This window comes from Pseudonaja textilis, chromosome 5, assembly GCF_049901715.1.
Source record: "Pseudonaja textilis isolate UNSWEBS1 chromosome 5, rPseTex1.2, whole genome shotgun sequence".
In the NCBI taxonomy this organism is placed as follows: domain Eukaryota; kingdom Metazoa; phylum Chordata; class Lepidosauria; order Squamata; family Elapidae; genus Pseudonaja; species Pseudonaja textilis.
The window spans coordinates 10,237,180-10,261,013 of record NC_141994.1 but is presented as its reverse complement, the minus strand read 5'-3'; the positions used below and the strand labels follow the sequence as shown (position 1 = coordinate 10,261,013).

The following is a 23,834-nucleotide window of genomic DNA, read 5'->3' as shown; positions in this document are numbered from 1 at the left end:
GCATCAGTGGTCAGAAATGGCCACCTCAAAGAAGAACTCAACTGGAAAAGAATGTGAAGGAGGAAGATAAGAAGAGAAAGTTTTGGTTGACCGGGTTAAACTGCAAAAGCAATAATTAAGGTACCCTGGAATTTAAACTATTAAAAAAAGTAACATTGTTTCCAAAGAAGACTTTGAAGCAGCGAAGGAGAGAGAGAAGGGAAAGGATTAGGATTTTTTTCTTTCCTTCCTTATACTGACAGCTAAGAGACTTAAGCAAGAAACTGAAAAAAAATCCACTTTGACATTAATAGGCATCTAAGCTGAAAATAAAAGTCAAAGGGATAATAAAGTTTTCTGGACATTTAAAAGTTTTTACACATTGGAAAGGAGGAAAAAAAAAGAATAGAAGGGCAGGATCTGGAAAAATGGAGGAGACTGCCTGGAATTAAGGAATGGAACTGTAATTAAAAGGAACTTACAGTGAAATTTTAACAAGATTCTTCAAAGATAAATTTTAATGGAAACTTGGTAACAAAATAATAGAACCCCAGGAAGAGAAAGTGAAAAAAAGAAGCAAGTAGAAACAGCCTTGGATTATTTGGATTACTTGGTGATTTTTGGTTTTTGCATCTAGATGACTAAAATTAACTGGGTGGTTGTTTAAAAGTTTTTAAAATGTTATCACTCTTAGAAGAACTGAAAATGGAACTTAAAAAATGGAAAGAAGACGCACAAGAAGAAAGAAGTTCTTTTGGCTTCGTGTTTCAATTCTTAGAAATGGAACTATGAGAAGCAACAAGAAATGCTTGCAGAACAAGAAGATTGGGACAAAGAAGAAGCCATCTTTAATGATCAAATAATTTTAAGTGGGGGGGAAAAAGAAAAGGGGAGAAAGAGAGTGAAAGGTTTAAGATTAGAAAAAACAACCAAAAAGAAGAAGAACAATTTGAAAGATAAGTATAATATTAGAAAGCAACAGAAGAGGGGATTACAGATGAGAGAGTTAGAAGTAGAGAGACGAGGGGTAAAAAGGGGAGGGAGGAGAAGAAGAGAGGGAAGAAGGCAAGGAAAAGAAGTTGTAAAAGACAGAAACAAGAAATGGAGAAACAGGGAAAAGATATAAGGATTGTAACAATAAGTTTGTTTAGAAATAATGGGTGAAAATTTAATTGTAAAAGGGATTCTGCAAAGGTACATAAGATAGCTTTGTTATATTACAAATAGAAATATCTTTAGAAAATATGATGATGGATAAAATATTTATTGTAATGCAATGGGATGTTTGTTAATAAATAAATGAATTAAAATGATTGAGAGAATTAAAAGGGAACATTTTTAATTAGTAGTAATGATTAATAAAAATATAAGTGAGAAATATGGAAAAAAAAGAATTAACTATGGAAAGTTTATAAGTGTTCCCAAGGAAGTATGATATTCAATTGAAAAGAAATATTAAAGATGTTAAGAAGATTTTCTGTATATTAATGATAGAATTGAATTGGAATGGAATGTGTATATATATATATATATATATATATATATATATATATATATATATATATATATATATATATATATATATATATATATATATGAACATAGTGTCTATTTTAAGAATATACCAAGCAGAATTCGATTAGAAGTTATGTATTATATTGAATGCTACAATCTTAAAGCTATAAATTGAAGCTTAAATAAGAGCTTGAATGGATAAAATTAAAGGATATAAAGGGGTGTCATACTCTAATTGGTAACTACAGGGAAAAAATTGCTTAATAAGAAAACATAATGTGAAATTGTAACAGGACAGACAAAAGTACAAATATAATGATTTGAATTGAGATAATTAAAACAAAGTTGAGAAAATTAAAAGAGGGGAAAAACTATGTAGAAAATATAAAATGGTAATAAGATATGGAATAGAATATAAAAATGAGCATGAAATTGAGTTTTCTGTCTGTATGAAGAAGTGATAACCTGGGACCATGCTATTTTCAAAAAATATGTTTTATTTGTATTTTGTTTTTGTGAAAACCCAAATAAAATTTTCAAAAAATACATGTATATTTAATAGCTGAAAATGCAAATAATCTTCAAAATCCAATAATGAAAGTCAGAATACAGTGCAAAAACAGTATTAAGATTAAGTGCAACTAATTATAATATGTACTGCCACTTAGAATTGATAATGAAAATACTGAAGTGATATATTTTAGGATCAACTATCAACATGGTAGTCAAGAAATATGCCACAAACTACCAGAGTAACCATGAAAGCTCTGGAAAAGATGTGTCTATAACTAGGAAGATCAGAATCATACAGGCAATGCTTTTTCCATGATACACTATGGAAGTGAAAGCTAAATTTTGAAGAAGCAGAAAGAAGCTTTTGAAATTTGGTGTTGGAGAACGCTCCAAAGAACACCATGGATAGCCAAGAAAACAATCAAATAGATCATTGAACAGATCAATCCAGAGTTTTCACTCATTTCCAGATCAGGCCAACTCCCAAAAAACTAAGATCCTCCTTATATCCATATAAATCAAGAATGAGCTTTCCCAAATTTCTTCTGAGTACTATCTTGTTTCCCAGGATTTAAGAAATGTTTCAGCCCTCTTTGTTTACAAATGCTTTTTGCCTATTTCCCTCAAGACCATCTCCTTGATTCTCTACAGATCACAGCCTCATGGCAGTGTCATGTGAGTATTGGCACTTCTTTCCTCTTCGCTAAACCAGGCGTGGGCGTGGCTAGCATGTGACGCATCCAGTCCGCAAGCCAGGAGTGTGACAGCTCTGCTCTACAGGAACTTTGATCTCTAAATAGTTAGATTTAGAGTTTTCCCATTTCCATTACAACTCAGTAATCACCTTTCCTTGCTCCATTCTCATATACTTTTTAAACATTTCATATATTTCACAAAGGAGACTCTTCATCTTGGTCCCAACTGGCAAATTACAGTATCCCTTATAAAAATCCCATCTGTATATGTTAGAAGTCGAATTGATTTTACAAATACTGCTAGAATGCCCTCTATACAATAAATGGAGGACAGAATCATAACACCAATTGTAAAAAAAATCTTAATTGCTCCTCTGAGCAGGAGACTGTCATTTTTCTCCTTGGCAATCAAACTTCAGCTATTTCCAATAAGGTTGCTAAATTTTTAATAATTGCCATGGCTTGCATAAATAATCTGACAGTTTCCCTACTCTGTTAATTGCTTCAGGCTTTTCTGTATAAGTTTTCTTTTATTTTTTTAATGTTATATTGTTTTGATATTTTTAGTGCATATTGGTATTGATATATCATCCTCTTTTAAATGCATGTCTTAGAACATAAACAAGCGAACAAACATAAATGATGTCAGGAATGTTACAGTATTCAGAACTCCATTTTCTAAAACTGCTGGATGCAAAACACCTATACCCTGTTTGCATTAACGATGAAATTATCTCCAAAACTTTGGATTCAGAAGAGCATTAAAAACTATTATGCACCTATGACTTCTATAAATTGGTCATAAATCCAAAAATGAAGATCTGACTATTATCCTAGTCCTTGAGATAGATTGATAGCCTTTTTGCCCCCACCCCCCCACAAATACACAGATATATATTAGTCAATGATGAATAATTCATGAATTTTTGTCTTTTTGACATTGTTGAAGCCATTAGGAGTTGAATAGCCTCTAAATGTTTAAAATAAAGAAATAACGATTTTTGCCTAAAAGCTGAAGCATCAACGAAGGATCTGGGTGGACATGCCACAGAACTTTAAATACCTTGGAATGAGATTCTAATCTATAGGGTCCAGGAAAGTCACTACAAAATATATTAGGGAAGAATCTAAATCTTTGATGGTGATCAGGAGATTCTTTTTTCCCCTCTAGAAGTAGTGACTTTTATTTTAAACTTTTTGAGGCCAAATTTCTGATTCATATTTTTATATTTTATATGGGGTGTAAGTTGTGCTGGTCTTTAACAAAAATCCAATTCAAACTAAGTTTCTCAGGTCTACCCTTTCTGCTTCAAAATGCAGCTTTCAGGTTTGAGGCAGCATAGAGGAAGGAACATGTCCTTAATGGAAATATGCAACCTCTGTTGCCAAGAGAACAAGGGGAAAAACACCTTTAAAGTCCAAAATGGCCAGATAACATTCAAACGCACCTCAGATATCATTCTACAAGAAGGAAGAGGAAGTACACTACAATCAGAGTTGCAAAATTATGTTATTATAATCAATCTCAATGAAAGTAGTCTTGTGTTACAGAGTTGATTTCATGGTCTGGACTATCTAGTGGGGCTGACAGACAGAGATATTTGCTTGAAGGATAGTACTGCCGTACTGGTTGAGACTAATTTTTTCTTCATTACCACTGGCTCCAGTATTGCCTAGCTCAGGGATCCCCAAACTTGCAGTGCTGACTGAGGTATTCTGGAAGTTGAAGCTCACAAGTCTTAAAGTTGCCAAGTTTGGAAACCTCTGTTAGCAGATGACAATTCCACTATGGGCTAAATCAGGAGAAATGAAAGAATGTCTTTTATATTAACTAAAGATCATTTTTATCTTTTTCTGCTGGCTCTGATCAGGCTAAAGTATTATTTATCAACAGCTGGGGGACATAGGACATCAACCTGAAATTGGTTTCTTAACAAAATTTTAGAATACTCATTACTAGGACGACATGGAAACCTGTTAACTATCTAAGCGCATTAATTTCTTCTGGTTTAAGGAAAATTTTCTTTTTCAGCGAGACATAATGCCTTATCATTACCCTTTTTAAATAGAGTACATTTAATAAAAACTATCTGAACATTTATACCAGGGTAATTCTATAATTTTATAGAGGTTTCCACTATCCAGCATGTATTTCTTTACTACAATTTTTATACTTGTCAAATTTATTTAGTATCTGTCTTCCAGTGACTTTTAAAGGGAACAGATAAGTTTTATATAATCATCTTTAATCAAATATTAATCAAGAGATAACAAGAATAACTAAATTATTGGTTGGAGTTGGTGGTTTTTTTCTATTGTACTTTACAATTTATTTGATTCTTTTTGTTAGTTTTTATTGTTTTTTTATCTTTATTTTTGTTTTAAGTATGTTTTTTACATTTTGTAAGCCGCCTCGAGTCACCATGGGCGAATAGGCGGCAATATAAATTAATTAAATAAATAAAATGAATACAATCTGATTGCAGTGAAAAGTGAAGAGCCACTTCCTTATATATTTAGTTTATATTTATCTTTCAATGTATACAATATTTTATTACTGCACATTTTTCTAAGAGGGTTGTGACACTTGCTAATATTTTTCTGATCAGATTGTTTGATTGCATTATGTTCAAGATTGTATATAGACGATAGAACTTGTGGCTACACAATCCTAACTTTAAAGCTTCATTTATGAAAAGTTTTTCTTAAATAAGAATCTCCTGAAAAATAATTTGTTTTTAAATTCTTTAGTTATTCTTAAAAATGATACATTAATTTTTGATATTGAAGCTATTGGTTCAGGAAGGAATCATGAACTATTTACTCAAATGTAACTCTGTTTCTGAGCTGAATCTTTTCTTAGGAGAAGGTCATAATTTCAGTTCTACAACATAGCTACCTCTGCTTTAAGTACTGCAAGCAGAATCAATAATTCTTTGTCCTTGGCTTTCTCAACTTCCATTGACTGCTATTCCTTCTCTGGTAAAAAGAACACTTCATCTTAAAGAAGAGAGATAGGCAAGAGAAAATCTGAAATTTAGATTGAATGTTTCCAGTAGGCCTGTCTGCTGGGAAAAAATATACATATTACATTTTTTTTTTCAACATAACATGGGATTAGATTACTAGCCTGGTATTTTCTGAAATTATGTTCTCTGCATTATCTGAAAAATTACAGGGCACTCTCATTTTCATTATAGTTTTATTTTACCTACAAATTAATAGTTTCCAAACATGGTAATACTTTAGTCTTACATAAAATAAAAGCAAATTACAGCAAAATAATACCTTGCATTTCTGTACTGATTCCTGAAGAATCAGTATTTCCAAGAAAATGTTCCAGATGCATAAGGGACTCCTATACCGTATGAAATGAACTATCTATTTTCCCCCCTTTTCACTACAGATGCAATAAGTTTTCTCAGTATGATATCAGCAGGCTTACTGATTTTTTTTTGAGATGATCTTTAGTGTTCTCCAATAACAGATCAAATATCCAGTAAATAAAAAAGGAATAAGATTTTCCATGCACATGTATGCATACACATATACAGAGTACATACCCTGCATATGTATATACTCACCTGATATGTAAATTGCACTTCATTTGTGGATGTGCCGTGTTGTTCATTTATATTAACTTCAATTTCACCTGTTTTTTCTATTGATCCATGCCCAACTTCACATACAATTCTGTTTATAAAACCACAAAAGGACATATTTAACAGTGCATATTATCATCTAGTCTATTCTTGAACTACATGTGTACAAGAACACACAGATTTAGTTCCTAAGCGTAAAAACAAAAAATGGTCTCATTATTTTAGGGCTGTTACGATAAACAAGCAATTAGATATATCATTTATTTGAACAAGAGAAAACTGAATTTTTATGAAATTGCTGAAATCTTTCTTTAATGCTATCATTGGAAATATCAGCTGATGAAGGAAACAGGAAACAACTTGGATTGTAGCCACAAGATGATAAAAGTAGATGGCTGTTATTGTGTATCTTTAATCACACTATTAAACAATAAAATAATAATTAAAACAACTCTTACAATATATTAATAGTTATTGTATATGTCAAACTCTGTATTATATATGTTATAATTAAAGTTACTTTATTTTACATTTATGCAGTCATTTGTTTTACTTCTTTGTCAAAGTTGTCAGAAATTACTTACTTGGTAGAAACAGAGTAGAATTCTTTTCTAAACTGACATTCAGTGTTGGCTACCATTATTTCTTTGACATCTTCAGCCTTTATGCCCAAGTTAGATCCTCTTATTGTTAACAAAATTCCACCACTTAGAGGTCCATTCTTTGGTTCAATCTAAATGTACAGGAAATATTATTATTGCCACCTATATTATATAAAACAATATAATAACAAACATATATGAATTGCCATGGTAGCAGTTGAATTAGCTTAAAACAGTAGGGTCCCAAACTGACAGGAAAAACAGAAATAGATCCAGGGTACTTGGATTCCAAAAACAGTATAATTTTTTTAAAAAAGCCATTATCTTTGGCACTGTTGCCATATTTTGATTAATCTTTGTAAGCCACAGGGCACCTTCTATATCAGAAAATCCTAGTGGTTATTTCGGTGCGCTCACATTTTGTCTTCCAGATGTTGCTTACTTATTTGTTTTTATTTATTTATTAAGTTTATATGCTACCCAACGCATTGACAGGTGACCCTTATTCACTTCCAGCTCCCACGAACTAAAACAGCAATGCTGAGGAATGAAGGGATGTGGATTTGTCCATCTTCCATGGCACAGCAGAAGGCCTTTTATGAACTGTTCCCCTTCCTGAAACAAATGCTCAAACTTCTTACTATTTACCACTTTGCATTTTGATGGTAAGAAAATACAGATGAGGTTGGGAAAATTCAGAGATTATTTATTATGGGAGATGACCTACTTTGCTAACTGCTCCCAGCACTGCATGGCAAATTCATGGTGTAATAATCAGAACAATATCATGAAATTATGTGAAATTAATTTACCTGAGTAATGATTGGAGCAGGACAGGTAGTTGTAGAAGATGAGCAACGTTTTGTAAAAATACAACTATCCGTGGCTTCACACCAGACACACTGGTACTGAGGATCAGCCGCGAGACATAAGCTGCAGTCATCCCGACCATAAGAACAGCTATATAAAGTCACTACAAAAGTAATGTGCATCTGCTTAGTATCAATTTCTACTCCACAGTTCAGAGCCACACACAAAAAAAATTGTAATGGAAGCATGGATCAGGATAAGAGGCAAAGCAAAGTGATGAGGTGAAACAAAATGCAGCTCCAATTGTCTTTTTTTTTCTTATTTGTTTAGTTTCTTTTTAGATGTAGTGCGCTGTGCTTAGCCTTTAAGCCTAGGTAAGAATGACTCTTGAATGATATAGTGAGGGGACAAAAGAAGATTTGTTGCAATTTTCTACTTCTCATGCAGTGGTGGTATGCTACCGGTTTGGACCGGTTCAGCCAAACCGGCAGTAAAAAAAAGCCAACGATCAGCTAAAGAAGGAAAAAAATATATCCAGCAATCAGCTGAGAGGAAAAGATGAGAAAAGCACTGATTGGCACTGCAGGTCTCATCTGGTGTGGGAAAAGCTGCGCGCCAGCATTAGGCAAAGCACACCCACAGAACCGGTGGTAAAACAATTTGAATCCCACTACTCATGTAGTTGATTCCTGCCATTCTACTAATCTACTGATCGTTTGCTTTACAGAATTTTTTTTTTGTCAGATTGACACTTTATAGACTGACCTATGGAGATGGCTGAATCACTTTTGTATTTATCAATTCTCAAATGTTTTTTTAGTTTAGAAGCTGTGGCATGTTAAAGCTAGACTACACAGGGGTCAGGCCCAGGTTCTCTCAGACAATTTGTGGTTATGGCAGGCCAGTAGAGGTAAGGACAAGAAGAAAAAAACAAGTTTTGTCAAGAAACACCAGTACAAAAAAACAGTACAATGAATGAACAAAGCTGGAGCAAGAGGAATGGAGACTAGTTGTTTGGAGCAAATAAGGAATAAATACAAAGCAATTTATTCCATATGTTGCAAAAAAAAAATACATTCTGAAAAAGAAATATGAAATTAAAATGATAACTTAGATGTGACAAAAGACTATGGGATGGGATATTGAAAACACATAAAGCCAAAACTCTATCATTAAATATGGCGGTTTTGATTCAGATTTTTTCCTCAAATAAAATATATTTTCTTTAATTTGGCTTGTACTGACATTCCATTCTATAGAGTCTTCCTACTAGGAACACAGCCCCTACTTTTTAATTAATACAACATATTTTAGCAAAAACCCAGACAGTCCCAAACAATAAAATTAAGCTTTCCAAAATCACTTTAATGAGTATGCTAAGGTATACCTATAGTCAGAATTCAAACAGTGTAAGATAACTTTTACTCAGTATTTTGATATACCAATATAGTTTAATATATATCTCCAACATTTTACACTTCAATTTAAAGTCAAGGGAATCCAAACAGTTTTCTGGCATGCTTTGTGGTTGACAGATAAGGTCAGAAACCATGGGTAGGGGAGTACTGCAGAGCACTGAAATCCTGATAAAAAAAATGCCCTGCCACTTTTGGTTATCATGATCATAAATCACGGAAAAAGACAGAGTCTTTCTTAAGTCTATAGACCCCTTAGGTTTTGTGTTTGTGGATGGATAAAGTTAACTGAAACTGAAGGAAAGAATCTTGCAATAATACAATATTGTTGTGGGGAAAACAGCAGGAAGGAAGAGTATTAGGTATGTTCACTTATAAAGTTACTCATAAAGGTAGATAAGAATCTAATAAGTAAACAATAAATAAATTCCAGACATAAAAGAAGGGCATTGTCTTCTTATATCAGGACAGAGTTAGTAAATCCAGCATGTTAAACGGTTATATGAGTGCTGGGCATGTTTGAACATAATCTGGAAGAGGTTTTTCCACACAGTGAACACACACACACTCTTAAAAAGAGCTGCATCTTTTTCCCAGGCTTCTGCATACACCTGGAAACACAAGAATCACCAATTGTTTCAATCAGCGACATTAAAAAAATATACTAAAGTAAGAAAGGAGGTAATGACAAACCACTTCCAAAAATTCTTGCCGAAAAAACTGCACAGACACAAAAACAACAAAACTTTAAGGAGCTGACATATGTTCAGCATCTAAAAAAAGAAAAAAAAGACACATCTGCTTAAAGGAGCAGCTTTGCTCAAGCTTCTTAATGCTTTCAAATCTCATTTAAAGAATGCACAGCTGTAAGGAATGGAGTGGAGAACTAGTCCAGGAAAGTTAGAGCAACAAATAACACTAGAGTGTTCAAGCATTGGTCATCAATGGCCATCAAACTGAAATATACAACTGATTATGATGATCACATTTCTTATTTCTCCTAGGTTGCTCTTTTCTTTAGTAAATTTATATCTGGTTTCTCAGCTCAACAAGGAATATGTTGTATTCCCTCCTCCATCCCACCCACCCCCCCAGTAACAGGTAAGTTGGGCTGTGACTAGCCTAAAGTCATCACTGAATCAATGAAGGTGGACTTGCATTTTCCGATGTTAGTCCAACACTCCTTAGATTATATAATGGGCAATAGAGAAGGTTGCAAGTTACATAGGAATCAGAGAATTTGTGACAAGTCTTCCTTAAATTGTAATTGATTTTTAGTTATAATTCTTACTCTAAGATATTAGGATACAACTGTTTTCAATTTAAGCTCATGATGGTTTCACGGATACAACATCATTCTAGTTTTCTTGGCATCAATAAAGGACATTGTTTTTCATTACCTTATTCCTGAATATCTGGAGGAGCACAACCATGTTAGTTTACTATAACGAAGATTTTGGTTTGGTTCAGTGGTGGGATTCAATTTTTTTTTACTACTGGTTCTGTGTGCGTGGCTTGGTGGGCAAGGCAGGGGAAGGTTACTGTAAAATCTCCAGTCAGAGGTGGTATTTGCCTGTTCTCCGAACTACTCAAAATTTCTGCTACCGGTTCTCTAGAACTGATCAGAATTTGCTGAATACCACGTCTGCTTTGGTAGTTCCTTTTCACACTAACAAATTTTCTTAAAAAGCACAAGCTTTCAGAAACTTCCATAAACCATTATGCCCTTTCATAAAATTTGTTAATATGATAAAGTACTATCAGAGACCTTCTGATTTTTTTCCCTGAGTAAGTTTTGAGCACCCTGTCACTGGTTCATTAATTTATATGAACAGGATCCACTGGGTCATTAAAATCTATGAAAAGGCAAGTTAACTGTATGATTAATAGTCAGATTTGACAATAAAACGGTATCTATAATGTCTTAGGTTTGATTCTGAATTCCTAAGATAGAAAAGTATAAGTATGGACTTTACTCTGATGGAAGGCATACGCTTTTAATGGAAATCATTTGGGTTTTTTTATTTCAGCTTCTGAATTGGATATGTACATAAAATCATTTGAAGGGAACATGGACAGAAGTCATGACAGAGGCTGAAAGAATTCCATTTCAAAAATCTGTATTTCAGAAATCTATCTGCAAATCCTCCATATCTAACCAACCGATTCAAAATATACTTCATCTGGGTATGCAGAAATGAGAATGACTCCTGTGTCGGCAAAAGCCAGCCTTCAAACCATCTCCAAATTAGACTTGTAATATACTGAATGTCCTCACAGCTATATATAATACAGATACAGAGCTCAAAATGTTAATAAGTTTTGTTGCTGATCAGCTCATTAAAAGTATCAGCAGCAAGCCTGACATTAGATTCTAGCTCTCATCCATCCTTTTTAGATTCTAGCTGGGAGACCACTGATAAAACAGGACAAAGGATAAAAAGGGCTATATTGAATTTAACATTGTTCAAGGTCTCCAGTGGCTATTAAAAAGTATTAGATACCAATGTTACTTCCTTTAGTTAAAATAGGCAATTGAAAGAAAGGAATTCATTTACAGTTGGAAATGCAATAATTGCTTCTCTTCTGAATAAGTATTAGTCTTGAGAACTGGGCAATATAGAAATATGAATAAAGATAAATAAATAGCCAAAGTGATTGATTTAATGATTACATTCAGCTACTAAGTTTAATAATATATACATATCCACGAAAATGGATTGTGATGATACAAAAAATGTTTCCCACTTTGTTTCTCATTTCCTTTTATACTTTCTCTAAGCTTCACAAATTATTTCAGATAGATGGCATTCTGTTTTTTAAAAAGATAAAGCAGAAGCATATACAGAAATCAGAATTTCTAAAATATTTTTTAGGGATTATAACACAGCATTTACTAAACTGAAAGGGACTTAACTGATAGGCTTAGATGCATATAGTTTAGGAACTGAGTCTTATTCTTTGCAATTATTATTGGATGATTTTTTTTTTTCCTGAGCATGGTCAACAAAAAAGATAGCTACATAAGGACAGAATATTCTTATCAATATGGTAAGTAGTAAGCAATATCTGAATTGCCAACCTAGAACTGAAGAGAAAATTCCTAACGGTGAGAATAATTAACCAGTGGAACAAATTGCCTTTGGGAATTGTGGATGTACAACACTGGAGGCTTTTAGGGAGAGATTGGACTACCACCTATCAGAAATAGTACAGGTCTCCGGTGAGAAGAGTGGGTTGGACGAGATGACTTCCAAAGTCTCTTCCAACTCTGTTACCATGACTGAATCATGGGTAGCATTGATTGTGTGGTGAGGTGGACTTGATTTTTTCCCGTTCCATTTTATATTCTTTTTTAGAGTTTAAGAACTGTAAAGTAAACCACTTCAATCATCAGCCTTATTCTCCTAAAGAAACCCAAATAACCCCCAATAGCCATTGATTTAATGCCATTTTCCGAGTTGGGGAAGATTAAGGATAGACTTAATCCCTGCTCCAATGTCCATTTTTAATTTTGGGGGGAAAAAAAAAGGAAAAGAAAGAAATGCATTGCTGAAATTCATCTATTTTGCTGCTGAATATCATGCAGCCTATACCTGCGTGATATTTTATCTAATTTTCCTGGGAATGCTTAGTAAAACATACACTATGTGTTTTTTTTCAGGTGGATACATTCCATCAATGGTTCATTTATCTTGAGAAATAGTAAGATGTAGTCTGTTTGGGTTGAGAGAATATTAATGCTTTTAAAAAAAGAATATATTTATAGAAAAATTGTTACAATCATTAAAAGAGATTATTGTTGTTTGTAATTATAGTTAGAGATTGTAAGATTTATTATGAATATGGACATATCAGACACACAACTCAAGCAAAAGGATTACTAAAATGGCTTTGAAAGGTTATGGTTTGATTCTGTCAAGTTTAATTACTCATTGTAATCGACCATCTTGCCCAGCCATGAACTTTACCGGTTGGATTTATGGTTTCAAAAAAACACTTCTAGATTGTAATCAGAAATATCCTCATGCATACTGATCTAAAGTTTTAAAAAGCAGTGGTAACAGTACCACAAAGAAAAAAAAAATCTTGATTTATTGTTTATAGAGTGGAATGCCTGAAATGAGGAAAGAAAATGTGGCCTTTCATACACAGAATTACCGTATTTCCCCATGTATAAGCCACCCCTTTTTTCCAAAATTTTCAAGCCCAAAAAGTAGGGGGGTGGCATATACAAAGCAGGTACACTTTTTATACGTGAAAAATGCATAAAATAATAAAGTAGGAATAAACTGGTTTTCCAGCAGTATGCTATACTTTTTTGTAAAAATTGTACGTGATGATACGATTACGAGTGTGAGTACGCGATAGAAATGCATACGCTAGGCATCGGCCTGAATGCTTCGTTCCTACTCTCGTTCCGATGTGTAGATTGCTAGCGTCGCCCGCACCGCTTTAGCGTCATGACCGAAGTTGTAGATCTAGGCGTCGAATTTTGTTTCTTTGTAAATTTTCTTTCTTCATAACTTGTTTCTCTAATAAAATATTTTTTTCAAAACTTCACAGTCCAAAAATTGGGGGGGTGGCTTATACAAAGGGGGTGCTTATACATGGGGAAATACGGTAGTTTCATTAGCAACTTGGGGCTAGTCTAGACTCAGATATTAGGATTTGGAAGAAATTAGATGATTCTCCATAAAACTGCAGAAACTATTAGCCTTTTTTTTAATTTTCTCACCCTACTTGCAAATGGTATGAGAAAGTTTAACAACTGCTTTAATCTCCTCTTGATATATAAGATTAATTGCAGGTAGCTGTCAACTTGCAACCACATTTGAGGCTAAAATTTCTGTTTCAGTTGTTAAGTGTGAAAAACTGCCATAAGTCCCTTTTTCAGTAATGTTGTAACTTTGAACAGTCGCTAAATGAACTGTTTTAAGTTGAAGATTACCTGTATAGTAATTCTGACCTACCCTTATTTTCAATTTACATGACTAATTGTTAATCCTTTTGATAAGTATACATTCATTGTTTAAACAATGGACAACTCTGAAAAGATTTGACCTTAGAGACATTTTTGGTTGCTGGATACTTACCAATTAACTTGCTATCAATGTTATCATTATCTGTTTTAATGAATAAACTCAGTGGTAGAGTTTCATTTTCAATATTGGTAATCTGAAAATAAAAATAATAATAATAATTGCAAAAAGCAGGTTTACTTGGAACAGCTTACATCCTGGGATGATATTTTCAATATCATTATTCAACAGTATTTGCTTGTGCCAGGTATGTGGGAAGGACTCAATAAGTGGACAAAAATGCCAAGTCCAGTCTAAATGACTGTGCAACCAAACCATAATAATAATAATAATAATAGTAATAGTAATAGACCCCTTGGATGCAATTCCAAAGCTGGAGCACCACTTGAACACTATTGGCACTGACAAAATCACTATCAGTTAATTGCAAAAGGCAATTTGTACTTGGACAGTTGTGATGGAATGTGCACCTGGAGAAACAGAGAGAAGAGTTTTGGCGGCACAGAGCTTTCCCATAGAGGGGGGGAATACTCAGGAAATACCTTGTAGTTTAGAAGTTTATATAACTTTAGTTTGACAAGATTCTGCCCATTAAAATTACTCGGGATAGACCTTGTATTTTAGAAAGTTATAACTTTAGTTTGGCAAGAATCTGTCCATCACGCATAGGATTTAGATTGCACTCAATTGGATTTCACTATATTGTCTTTGGGCTTGGACCTGATAACAGCTTATTATTATGTGATGATACCTTTAATATCATCTTTAACAACATCATCTTCCTATCCTAGGTCCTTGGGAAGGACTCAATGGGTAGATAAAAATGCCAAATCCAGTCTAAATATCTGGCTGATATCACCATCAATTTCATTTAAAAATTATCCAATGTTTTTGGCTGCATATCTAAAACCAAATGTCTTACTACTACTGCAATACTAGTTACCTAAGTAGATACATTCATAGTTATATTTTTCCAACACACACAAAAAAGAACTATGCCAGAGGAAGCGAATAAATGCATCAGAAAATTTTACTCTGCTTTGGGAATACAGAAGAGCTATTTTAGAATCAGATTGAAATATTTATGTAGTCTCCCAACTATCTCTGGACTTTGCTACTTTCATTCATCAGGAACTAATATTGAGAAATATACTGCCTGTGGATGGTATATGTAGTCATCATGGCTAGAAAGTATAGCTTTCACCTATACCAACATTCTCTGGTCCTTTAAGTTACCCATTTTCTGGTAGTGTATCTGTAAATTAACCATGAATTATATGAAAATAGTACTTTTATATTTCTTGACTCACATTTATTTTACTTACTAACTCTAGTACCATATGAAGTGGAAGCAAAGTGCTTAGTCAGCTATGCTATAAAAGAAAAATATCCATAAGTATATTTATTTTGTTTCAGAAATGTTTCAAAGAACTAAGAAAAATATGAATAAAGCAGACAAAAATATACTTTACATTCTAAAAGTATCTGCCATTACTATAAATCTTCTTCCCATTAAAAAAAGCTCATGGGATGAGAGTTTCCAGAACCATCTGTTCCGTCATATGTACAACTATCATAAGTGCATTTTATCCAACAGAGAACATTTGAATGACATCAAAAACTGAGTTTATAATTTATCTTAGATAGGTCTTCAAAACCAAAGCTCCTCTACTTTCTTACCTCCATTGCATATGATATATGTTATATGACAGATGACAGATTTCCTGCCACATGAGATCAAAAGGAACATTCATAAATAGTCTGTTTATGAACACACCAACAGGAAATCAATGCCATTTTCTCTTCACACAAAAATACTGTCAACAGTTCTCTGAACATGGCCAATAATATACCAATTATAGGTGACAGGTGAAAAATAGGACTTTCCCAATATTACATGAAATCAACTTCATTGTGAATCTACTCCCCTCTTAATCAACCTAACTATGGGTACACTCCCATTTAGGAAAGACATGATTAATTATTCTGTAACAATGCAAAGAGAGAAAAAGAGAAAGAAACAACAAATTGTTCTTTAAAAAGAGAATATTTACCTCTGGGCTTTCAAAGAAATATTTTCCATCTTCTGTTTCTTCCACTGTTGTCTCAAATTCAAACTGATTATTTCCAATTTTGAAAGTTCTATCCTGTGAAAAGAAATATTTGACTTGTAATATTTATTTCATCATTAAATGAAAAGAGTTTTATTGAGCAATATAAATTCCACTTCTGGAGTAGGAAAAAAAAACTACATTTATGACCAATACTATGTGTGGGAAAAGGAGTACACAGATTTAGCTGACTTTCCAAAAGTTCATGAAATTTGCATATAACTAAAATGTACACTTAGTACAATCTAAACAATAGCTTGTTGCAGTGATGAAGTCTGTGTCCAAATCATTTATATGCTTGTTCTGCCTATTGAACCAGTTCTAATTGTGGATGGGAAATTTTAAAGCTTCTGGTCTATTGCAGTATTTTGCCTTTATAATAAATACTTATATTTGGTATAAAGTGTCATGCCCCTGGTGGAGACTGACTCTGAGGAAGAGGAGGAACAGCCAACAGGGAGTGGGAGTGTGGCTCCAGAGGTGGTGGAAGAGGCTGGGGAAGGGCAGAGGCCGGCTGAGCAGGCAAAGGAGGATCCAGGCCCATCCCCTATCCATCCTAGGGCACGCAGAGAGGAGAGGATCAGGGAAAAATGAAGTCTACTCAGGAGGAGATTACCATGATTCTCCTTGTGGCTTGCAGCCGGGAGCTATGTACATAAGTTTGTAACTGCGTAGTCAGAATTGCTGGGGTCAAAGTTTAATGTTTCCTGTGACAGAGGTTTATCTTTGTTGGCATTCTTCCCATGGACTCTCCCTATTATCTTCTTGGAGTGTATGATTAGTTATCTTGGCTTGCTTCGGAATTCTCATCAATGCGGTTTGTTTTGGTTTTCTTTTTGCCTCATTATTTACTTTTGTGACTTTAAACTGTGCCTAATAAAACAGTGAAGTTAAGTTGAAGGCATTACCGGACTTTAATGTATGTTTTGGGTTTTGGGTTATTTTGAGAGACTACGGGTCACCACATAGAGAAGTCCTAGTGGCGCAGTGGTTAGAATACAGTATTGCAGGCTAAATCTGCTACAGTCGGTAGTTCAATCCTGATCTGCTCAAGATTGACTCAACCTTCCCTCCTTCTGAAGTCAGTAAAATAAGGACCCAGGTTGCTGGGGGAAATACGCTGACTCTGTAAACTGCTTAGAGAGGGCTGTAAACTACTATGAAGTGGTATATAAGTGTTATTGCTATATTTGACAAAGATCCTTGTGATGAAAAATAATGTATTCTCTAAAATAGGCCGTTGTCAAGTCTGCTCTAACAATCTGCAAAGTGCGCCAAACATGTTTTCTTCATAGCCGTTAAAAATATACTTTATTGTTTATACTAGATACCATAAATGTTTATGATAACTTTAAAGTTTTACCCCATTAAACTCATTTTGAATCATCCAAAGTATAAGTACGAAGGAAATTACACAAGACTGGCTAGGGGAAGATGCTATGAAATATTAAAATTTTATTAGCATTAAAGCAGACAGGTCTGTGTTCGATACATTAAAAAAAATGACTTCCTCTTTTATTTATTTAGTGTCACAATTGTGTGCAGATTAAAATGTTTTTTTACTGACAGCCTTTTAATTCCTTAACTAAACAAAGAGGAACATAATCAAAGTCAGACATGATATCTATGATAGTATTCTGGTTCTCCTCCAGGCATTATATGATAAAAGCTCATAGAAAACAGATAACAGTATGTATTATAATCTTTGCTTTCCTACATATAAATATAAAACATATACATAGACAGCCAGTTTAGTCTATTGATTAAGGCAGAGGTCTCCAAACTTGGCAACTTTAAGACGTGTGGACTTCAACTTTCAGAATTCTCCAGCCAGTTGAAGTCCACACGTTTTAAAGTTGCCAAGTTTGGGGACCCCTGGATTAAGGCATCAGGCTAGAAACTGGGAGTCTGTGAGTTCTTATCCTGCCTTGGGCACAAAGCCAACTGGGTGACTTGGGTGAGTGATTTTTCTCTTTGCCTTAGTAAGGAAGTGGACCCATTCTAAAAAACCTTGAGAAGAAAACTGCAGAGGCTTGTCCCAGCAGTCTCTATAAATGAAACATGATTGAATGAAAATATCCATCCTGAGAACAAGCTGAGTACACATTTAGAAATCAGAGTGAGTGTTTTCTCACCTCCTGAATGTACAAAAGACACCTGATAGGGTAGAGTAGAATTTTCTGTAGCAAGCATTTTCCAAACACAAATTTGCTACGTGGAAGATGCTACTCTATTTCTTTTGCTAATGTACTATAAATTAAGTTATCTCTTCCTTTATTAAGACCTCTTGTGGAAATCATCAAGAATATCCTTTATCTCATCTTGATCTTAATTTGATATAGCCTGTTACATCAGTAAATTGAGGACCTTTTGAGTATAAGAATGGCTGGACTGAAATATTAACTGTTAGAATATGTTGAGGATAGTCTCTTTGATAGTGATATATTTTATATATATATTTGTTAATTTGTGAAATTATGTATAGAACATGAGTGTCATGTACGTCCTATAGGATGTGATGCCCATTACTGATCAATCAGCAATAATTGAGGCCTCAATTGTTGCTTGAATTCTTTCAATTTTTAAAAAAGAAGTTATGGCTCTAAATGTTTCTTTCTAAAGATCAAAATCAGCATTAATAGAAGGTTAAACATCTCGATTCATAGAAAAAACACGTTTTGTACAAATAAAAGTAACTTTTAAAATCAATACACTAGTGATATCTAAACACAATATTCATATGTGCACATGAACACACATTGGTTGGGTTCATTCAAGATGCCAACAAAATTTGGCTTACATTACATGCTCAAAAAGTTACATCTAACCAAGCTTATCATGTTATGTGAATACAACTACTAGCTGTTTAAATGGTCTTGTTGAGAGTGAACCATAATTTAAGCCACTGAGCATTAAGAGCTGTGGGTAAGGAGAGATGCTGTAAATACATTTAGATGATAACTGTTTCTTATTTATTAGGAAGCTTGAAAATCTTTAGAGACATTTGAGCCATTCTTGGGGCTTGTAAGTACATTTCCAGGAAACTCCTAATTATAATACGTGCAAACCGAATGACTTTTTAGTTTACAAAGAAAGATCTGAAGATTAACAATAAAAACAAAACAGTTACATACATTATAATGTAATGCAAATTAATAATACTATGAAAATTTGACTACTGAAAGAGGGATATATATATAAATAAATTCAAATAATTTTAAATAAGATAATGAAGCCACAAGGATAAAAACTTGATCTAATCTAAAATTTAACAAAAACTTGGGATTCTGAACAGATGGGTTCAAGACTGATAGAATTCCACCCCCTTTTTTCCCCCAGGAAAATTCCATAAGTTCAAAGATCTTTGGTAAAGGGTTTTAAAGATCAATTGCCTTTATTTACATTCACACAGACATAGCCTAATTGCAGAACATAAATAGTAAGGAAAATGACTTTGATGGAGATATACATAAGCTCTTATCAAGGCAAAAGAACTTAAAAACATTTTTGAAGTCCAGAATGTCCGGATAATGTTTGGAAGAGATGCAGTAATCCACTGAACAATAATCAGAATAGACACAACACAACCAGATATGCAAGTTTCTATAATTATAGCCAAACTCAATAAAAGTATGTCCTATCTTCTTGTGGAGTTGATTTAATGGTTTGGTCCACCTACTATAAGAGGGCTACCACAGAATTACTAGTCAGGTACAAAGGAAAGTTTGATGACTATGAACATTCTGTTTTTCATTTAGCAGAACATGCATAAATACTAATGAGGACTTTTCCTCTGAACAGGTAATTGTGGATCAAAATGTGGCAAGATCACAAATACTTCCCAACTTGTAAAACTTAAAGGATTATGTTCTATGTAATGGTTACTTGAACTTCAAGTATTGTTGATGTCACATCAACAGTTCTTGCCATTTTACCAAACACCAAGTAAAATAATCATATTTATTGATTATTGATTAACTGCTTTCCACATAATTATGAGTAGCAGACATGATTATTCTCCACAATCCTCCAAAATTCTCTTTAGGATATAAAATAGGCTAAGAATTAAAATCATCTACTAAACTTTACATGCAAATGGAGTGTTCTATAGGCATAGGGCTGTGTAGTCAAAATATTTTATGCTGATGCTAAATACGCTGCCTTTCACACAAGCTACAAGTAAAAGCAAATTGTTTTTACCAACGTTCTTCTGAGCATCAGCTACTTCAAGAATATGTATGAGCATTAAGCACTTTTGTTTGGAAGCAAACAAAAGTGCAACATTCTACAGAATCAGTGGATGAGGAGCAAGTTGAAGAAAGAGAAGAATTACAATTGTTGGGGAATTCATAATGTTGGTCATGATTGTGTATCTGAGTAACTCTCCCCCATTATTGTTTTATGACAATTTTTCCTATCCTGATGAAGTGAACTTAAACAAAAAGGGGGAAAAAAGAGAACAAGAGGACAAGCGAGGTGGATAGTCTCAATTACAGTAGCAATGAATCCATCATTGGAAGAGATGAAGGACCAGCTTAGGGATAGATCTTCATGGAGAAATTCTTTCTGTGTGGTTGCTAAGAGTGGACAATGACTTGATTAAGGCAGTCATCATCATCATCATCATCAAATGAGACTATTCTTTGAAAGAATCTTATAAGAAAACAAATAAAAGGAAAATCTTAACAGCAAGAGCTAAATTTGAGATCCAATCTATGAAATAAGCAGGCATCTAAATAAAAGAGTATATTTGTTCATTACACTGTTATCTCTGGTAGAATTAATACTGAAATTAAACCAAAAAAATTCAAGAGCATCCATTTTTTGAGTGGTTTCCTCATATATCCTTCAGTGTAGATAATATGCACTGAGGACTATTACTATACCTTATTCCTCAATATTAACCAAAGTATTACAATGATAAATACTGTGGAGAAATAAACACCAGTGCTCAGGACATGTCCATTCATAAAAAACACAGTTCATTTAAAAATGATTTACCATGTGTTTACCATTGTTTGCATCATCCTAAAGCATGGAAGTGAATTTTAACCATATCTGCAGACAAGATCAATTTCTAATGAATCACTGATCTCTAATACAGTGATAAAATTTCCATGCTTATAGAAGTATTCATTAACATGCAAAGCAGCTCTCTCTATGAATCCCTATAGATAGATGTACAGGTTCATCTACTGATGAAATTCAGAGAAACCCCACAGCGCTACACCACACTGGAACTTTTGACTGTGGTGATATATAACTTTCATCTAGTAAAGATATTTTTAAATTATCCATCAAAACAAGCTTTAAAAATTACATGCTAAATTATGTATCCTTTCCATTCTAAAAGGCTCCTCATAACATATGATATTTAATTTTTAAACAAGGGAATTAACAAACTATCAGGTTTTATAACTTAAGTACATATTAGCATTTATTTAATTTTACCTGATAATTATATAGATTCTTTCCTTCAAAATAAACTTTTGTTGAGACCTCCATTGGTATTATTTCAGGACTAGGATTTAGAAAGTGTGGACATTCTTCTTCCTGGAGGGCAAACATTTCATATATATTAGTACAGAAATTTTATATATCAGAATCTGCTTTGGCTAATGATTTGACTACAAACATACAAATGTATATGCCAGAATGTCTGAACTACTCCTCAACACTTGAAAACTTTCCATCCTTTCAAGTAAACTATGAAACAGAACGGACGGCAAACACAATTATTTAAGCACACAATTATAACTCAGATATCTATGTCATATTCATGTAGCCCCTGCCACTTGAATGATGGGGATTTTAGAGCAGATCGGTATCTTTTTGCTATGAAACATAACTCAACTCTGACTTTGGCTCTCTGCAATGCAATTAGACAGCTTTCACAATATAGTTACCTTATAGTGTTTATACCCCTGCTGTATTGCCTGATATACTATCAATCTGATTTATTAGCTGATTGCTATCATAAATATTACCTGCAGAACTTCTAAATTTTATTCCTTTATATGCTCACTGGGCTGTGAAATATTACTATGAGGTTCTTTTAATACAGTTCTGTACAGCAGTTATATTTTATTTGAATTTTAAGTTTGTTGACCATACTAAGCATTATCTCATTTTATCATAACCATGTTCAGCCAAAGTCTTGAATAAATTCCGTCTTTACCATATTCTGTTTAATGACATCCTGCTCTACAGAAGCATCTTCACAGACATGATTCTTCCAGTCCCATTGGCAATTCCATCTACTGCTTGCACAGGAATAACACCTACATGAATAAATAAGAAATGCTTTCAGTTTGCCTACTCTTTGGCTCCTTTTTAATAATAACTTACCATGTCATTTTGTATATTAATAAAAATCCAAAGTCTTGCAGTCTTTCAGAGACAAAAACATCATTTGGAGGATAGAAAATATTCATTACCGCCTGAGTGCATGCATGCCTCTTTAAACCAGCTGTATCTTTAAACCCACAGCTGAAATATGATCCTGGGAAAATACTAACTAGTTTATGGAGATGAAAACAGGACCATTGCAGGCATTCTCATATGCAGCAAATCACATTTTTACTTTACATCACAAATACAAAATTGCTGGTTGATAGCCCAAGAGTTCAAGAAGGGTATCTCCCCAAACTTCCAGATACACATATACATGTTCTGATATAAGGACTTAAGAAACAACTAATGGTGTCACAAAGGTCATCAAGATAATTATTTATATTTTTCTCAGTTATTTAACTTACAAAGCAAAAGAAATAATTGAGACTCATCTTAGATGCTTGAGTAGTAAAGGTCAGACTAAAAATGCTTCAAGGAAAGCAAGTGGGGTCTTTCTCCCAGTATGTACCGTATTTCCCCATGTATAAGCACCCCCTTTGTATAAGCCACCCCCCCAATTTTTGGACTGTGAAGTTTTGAAAATTTTGGAAAAAAGGGGTGGCTTATACATGGGGAAATAGGGTAAACACTTTTGTTTCTACTCAAGATACAGGCGGTCTCAGCTATATGGAAAGTTAAGGTATAGTTTGCATCACTTTGCTGTTACTTCGCAGAAAAATTTTCTTCTTTGAACAACATGACAACGAAATCAAAAGAATTAATTATTATAATATTTGAGTGCAAATAGCATGGGAAGGGGGAGTATAATGAAGTTTAGCAGCCAAATACTTACGGCTCATTTTCAATACGATTTATAGCTTCTCCACAATCATAAAAAGGGTATGTACCCGATGCAAAAAATATATTGTCTCCAAAGGTTAGATTTACCAGAATCAGGACAGAGTCTACAAAAAAAATTAAACATTAATTTGATTGAAGATGCTTTATAATTTATACAGCTTGGTTCATTTTAAGGTCTACTCCAATAATATAGCCTACTGAAGCATTTATTGAACTTGTGAAATTAGGACATGAATACTTGGCTCTTTCTTAATAGCATATAAAATTAAACCTGATGACATTAGGTATGTTAATATATATTAGAATCCCAAGCTTTAACAATGCACAAATGTTTTTTTTCCCTCAGAATGGTAAAC

General features: G+C 33.6%; 1 protein-coding gene and 1 long non-coding RNA gene across 14 annotated transcripts in view; one reads left to right on the top strand and one right to left on the bottom strand.

Moving 5' to 3' along the window:
* PLXNB2 (plexin B2) overlaps nt 1-23,834 on the bottom strand; it is a 334,253-nt gene that overhangs the window by 62,926 nt on the left and 247,493 nt on the right. For all 13 annotated transcript variants that reach the window (XM_087934112.1, XM_087934111.1, XM_087934114.1 and 10 more), the window contains 8 exons: nt 23,471-23,582; nt 22,463-22,565; nt 21,736-21,837; nt 16,228-16,320; nt 14,228-14,309; nt 7,719-7,879; nt 6,889-7,037; nt 6,287-6,395 (listed from right to left, as the gene is read on the bottom strand). In XM_087934112.1, the coding sequence (XP_087790238.1) occupies nt 6,287-6,395; nt 6,889-7,037; nt 7,719-7,879; nt 14,228-14,309; nt 16,228-16,320; nt 21,736-21,837; nt 22,463-22,565; nt 23,471-23,582 (911 nt within the window). The remainder of the gene's footprint in view (nt 1-6,286; nt 6,396-6,888; nt 7,038-7,718; nt 7,880-14,227; nt 14,310-16,227; nt 16,321-21,735; nt 21,838-22,462; nt 22,566-23,470; nt 23,583-23,834) is intronic.
* The window catches only part of LOC148125530 (uncharacterized), a 109,775-nt gene continuing 97,958 nt past the window's right edge, over nt 12,018-23,834 (top strand). The window contains exon 1 of the long non-coding RNA XR_015743758.1: nt 12,018-12,182. This is a non-coding gene — a long non-coding RNA (uncharacterized LOC148125530). The remainder of the gene's footprint in view (nt 12,183-23,834) is intronic.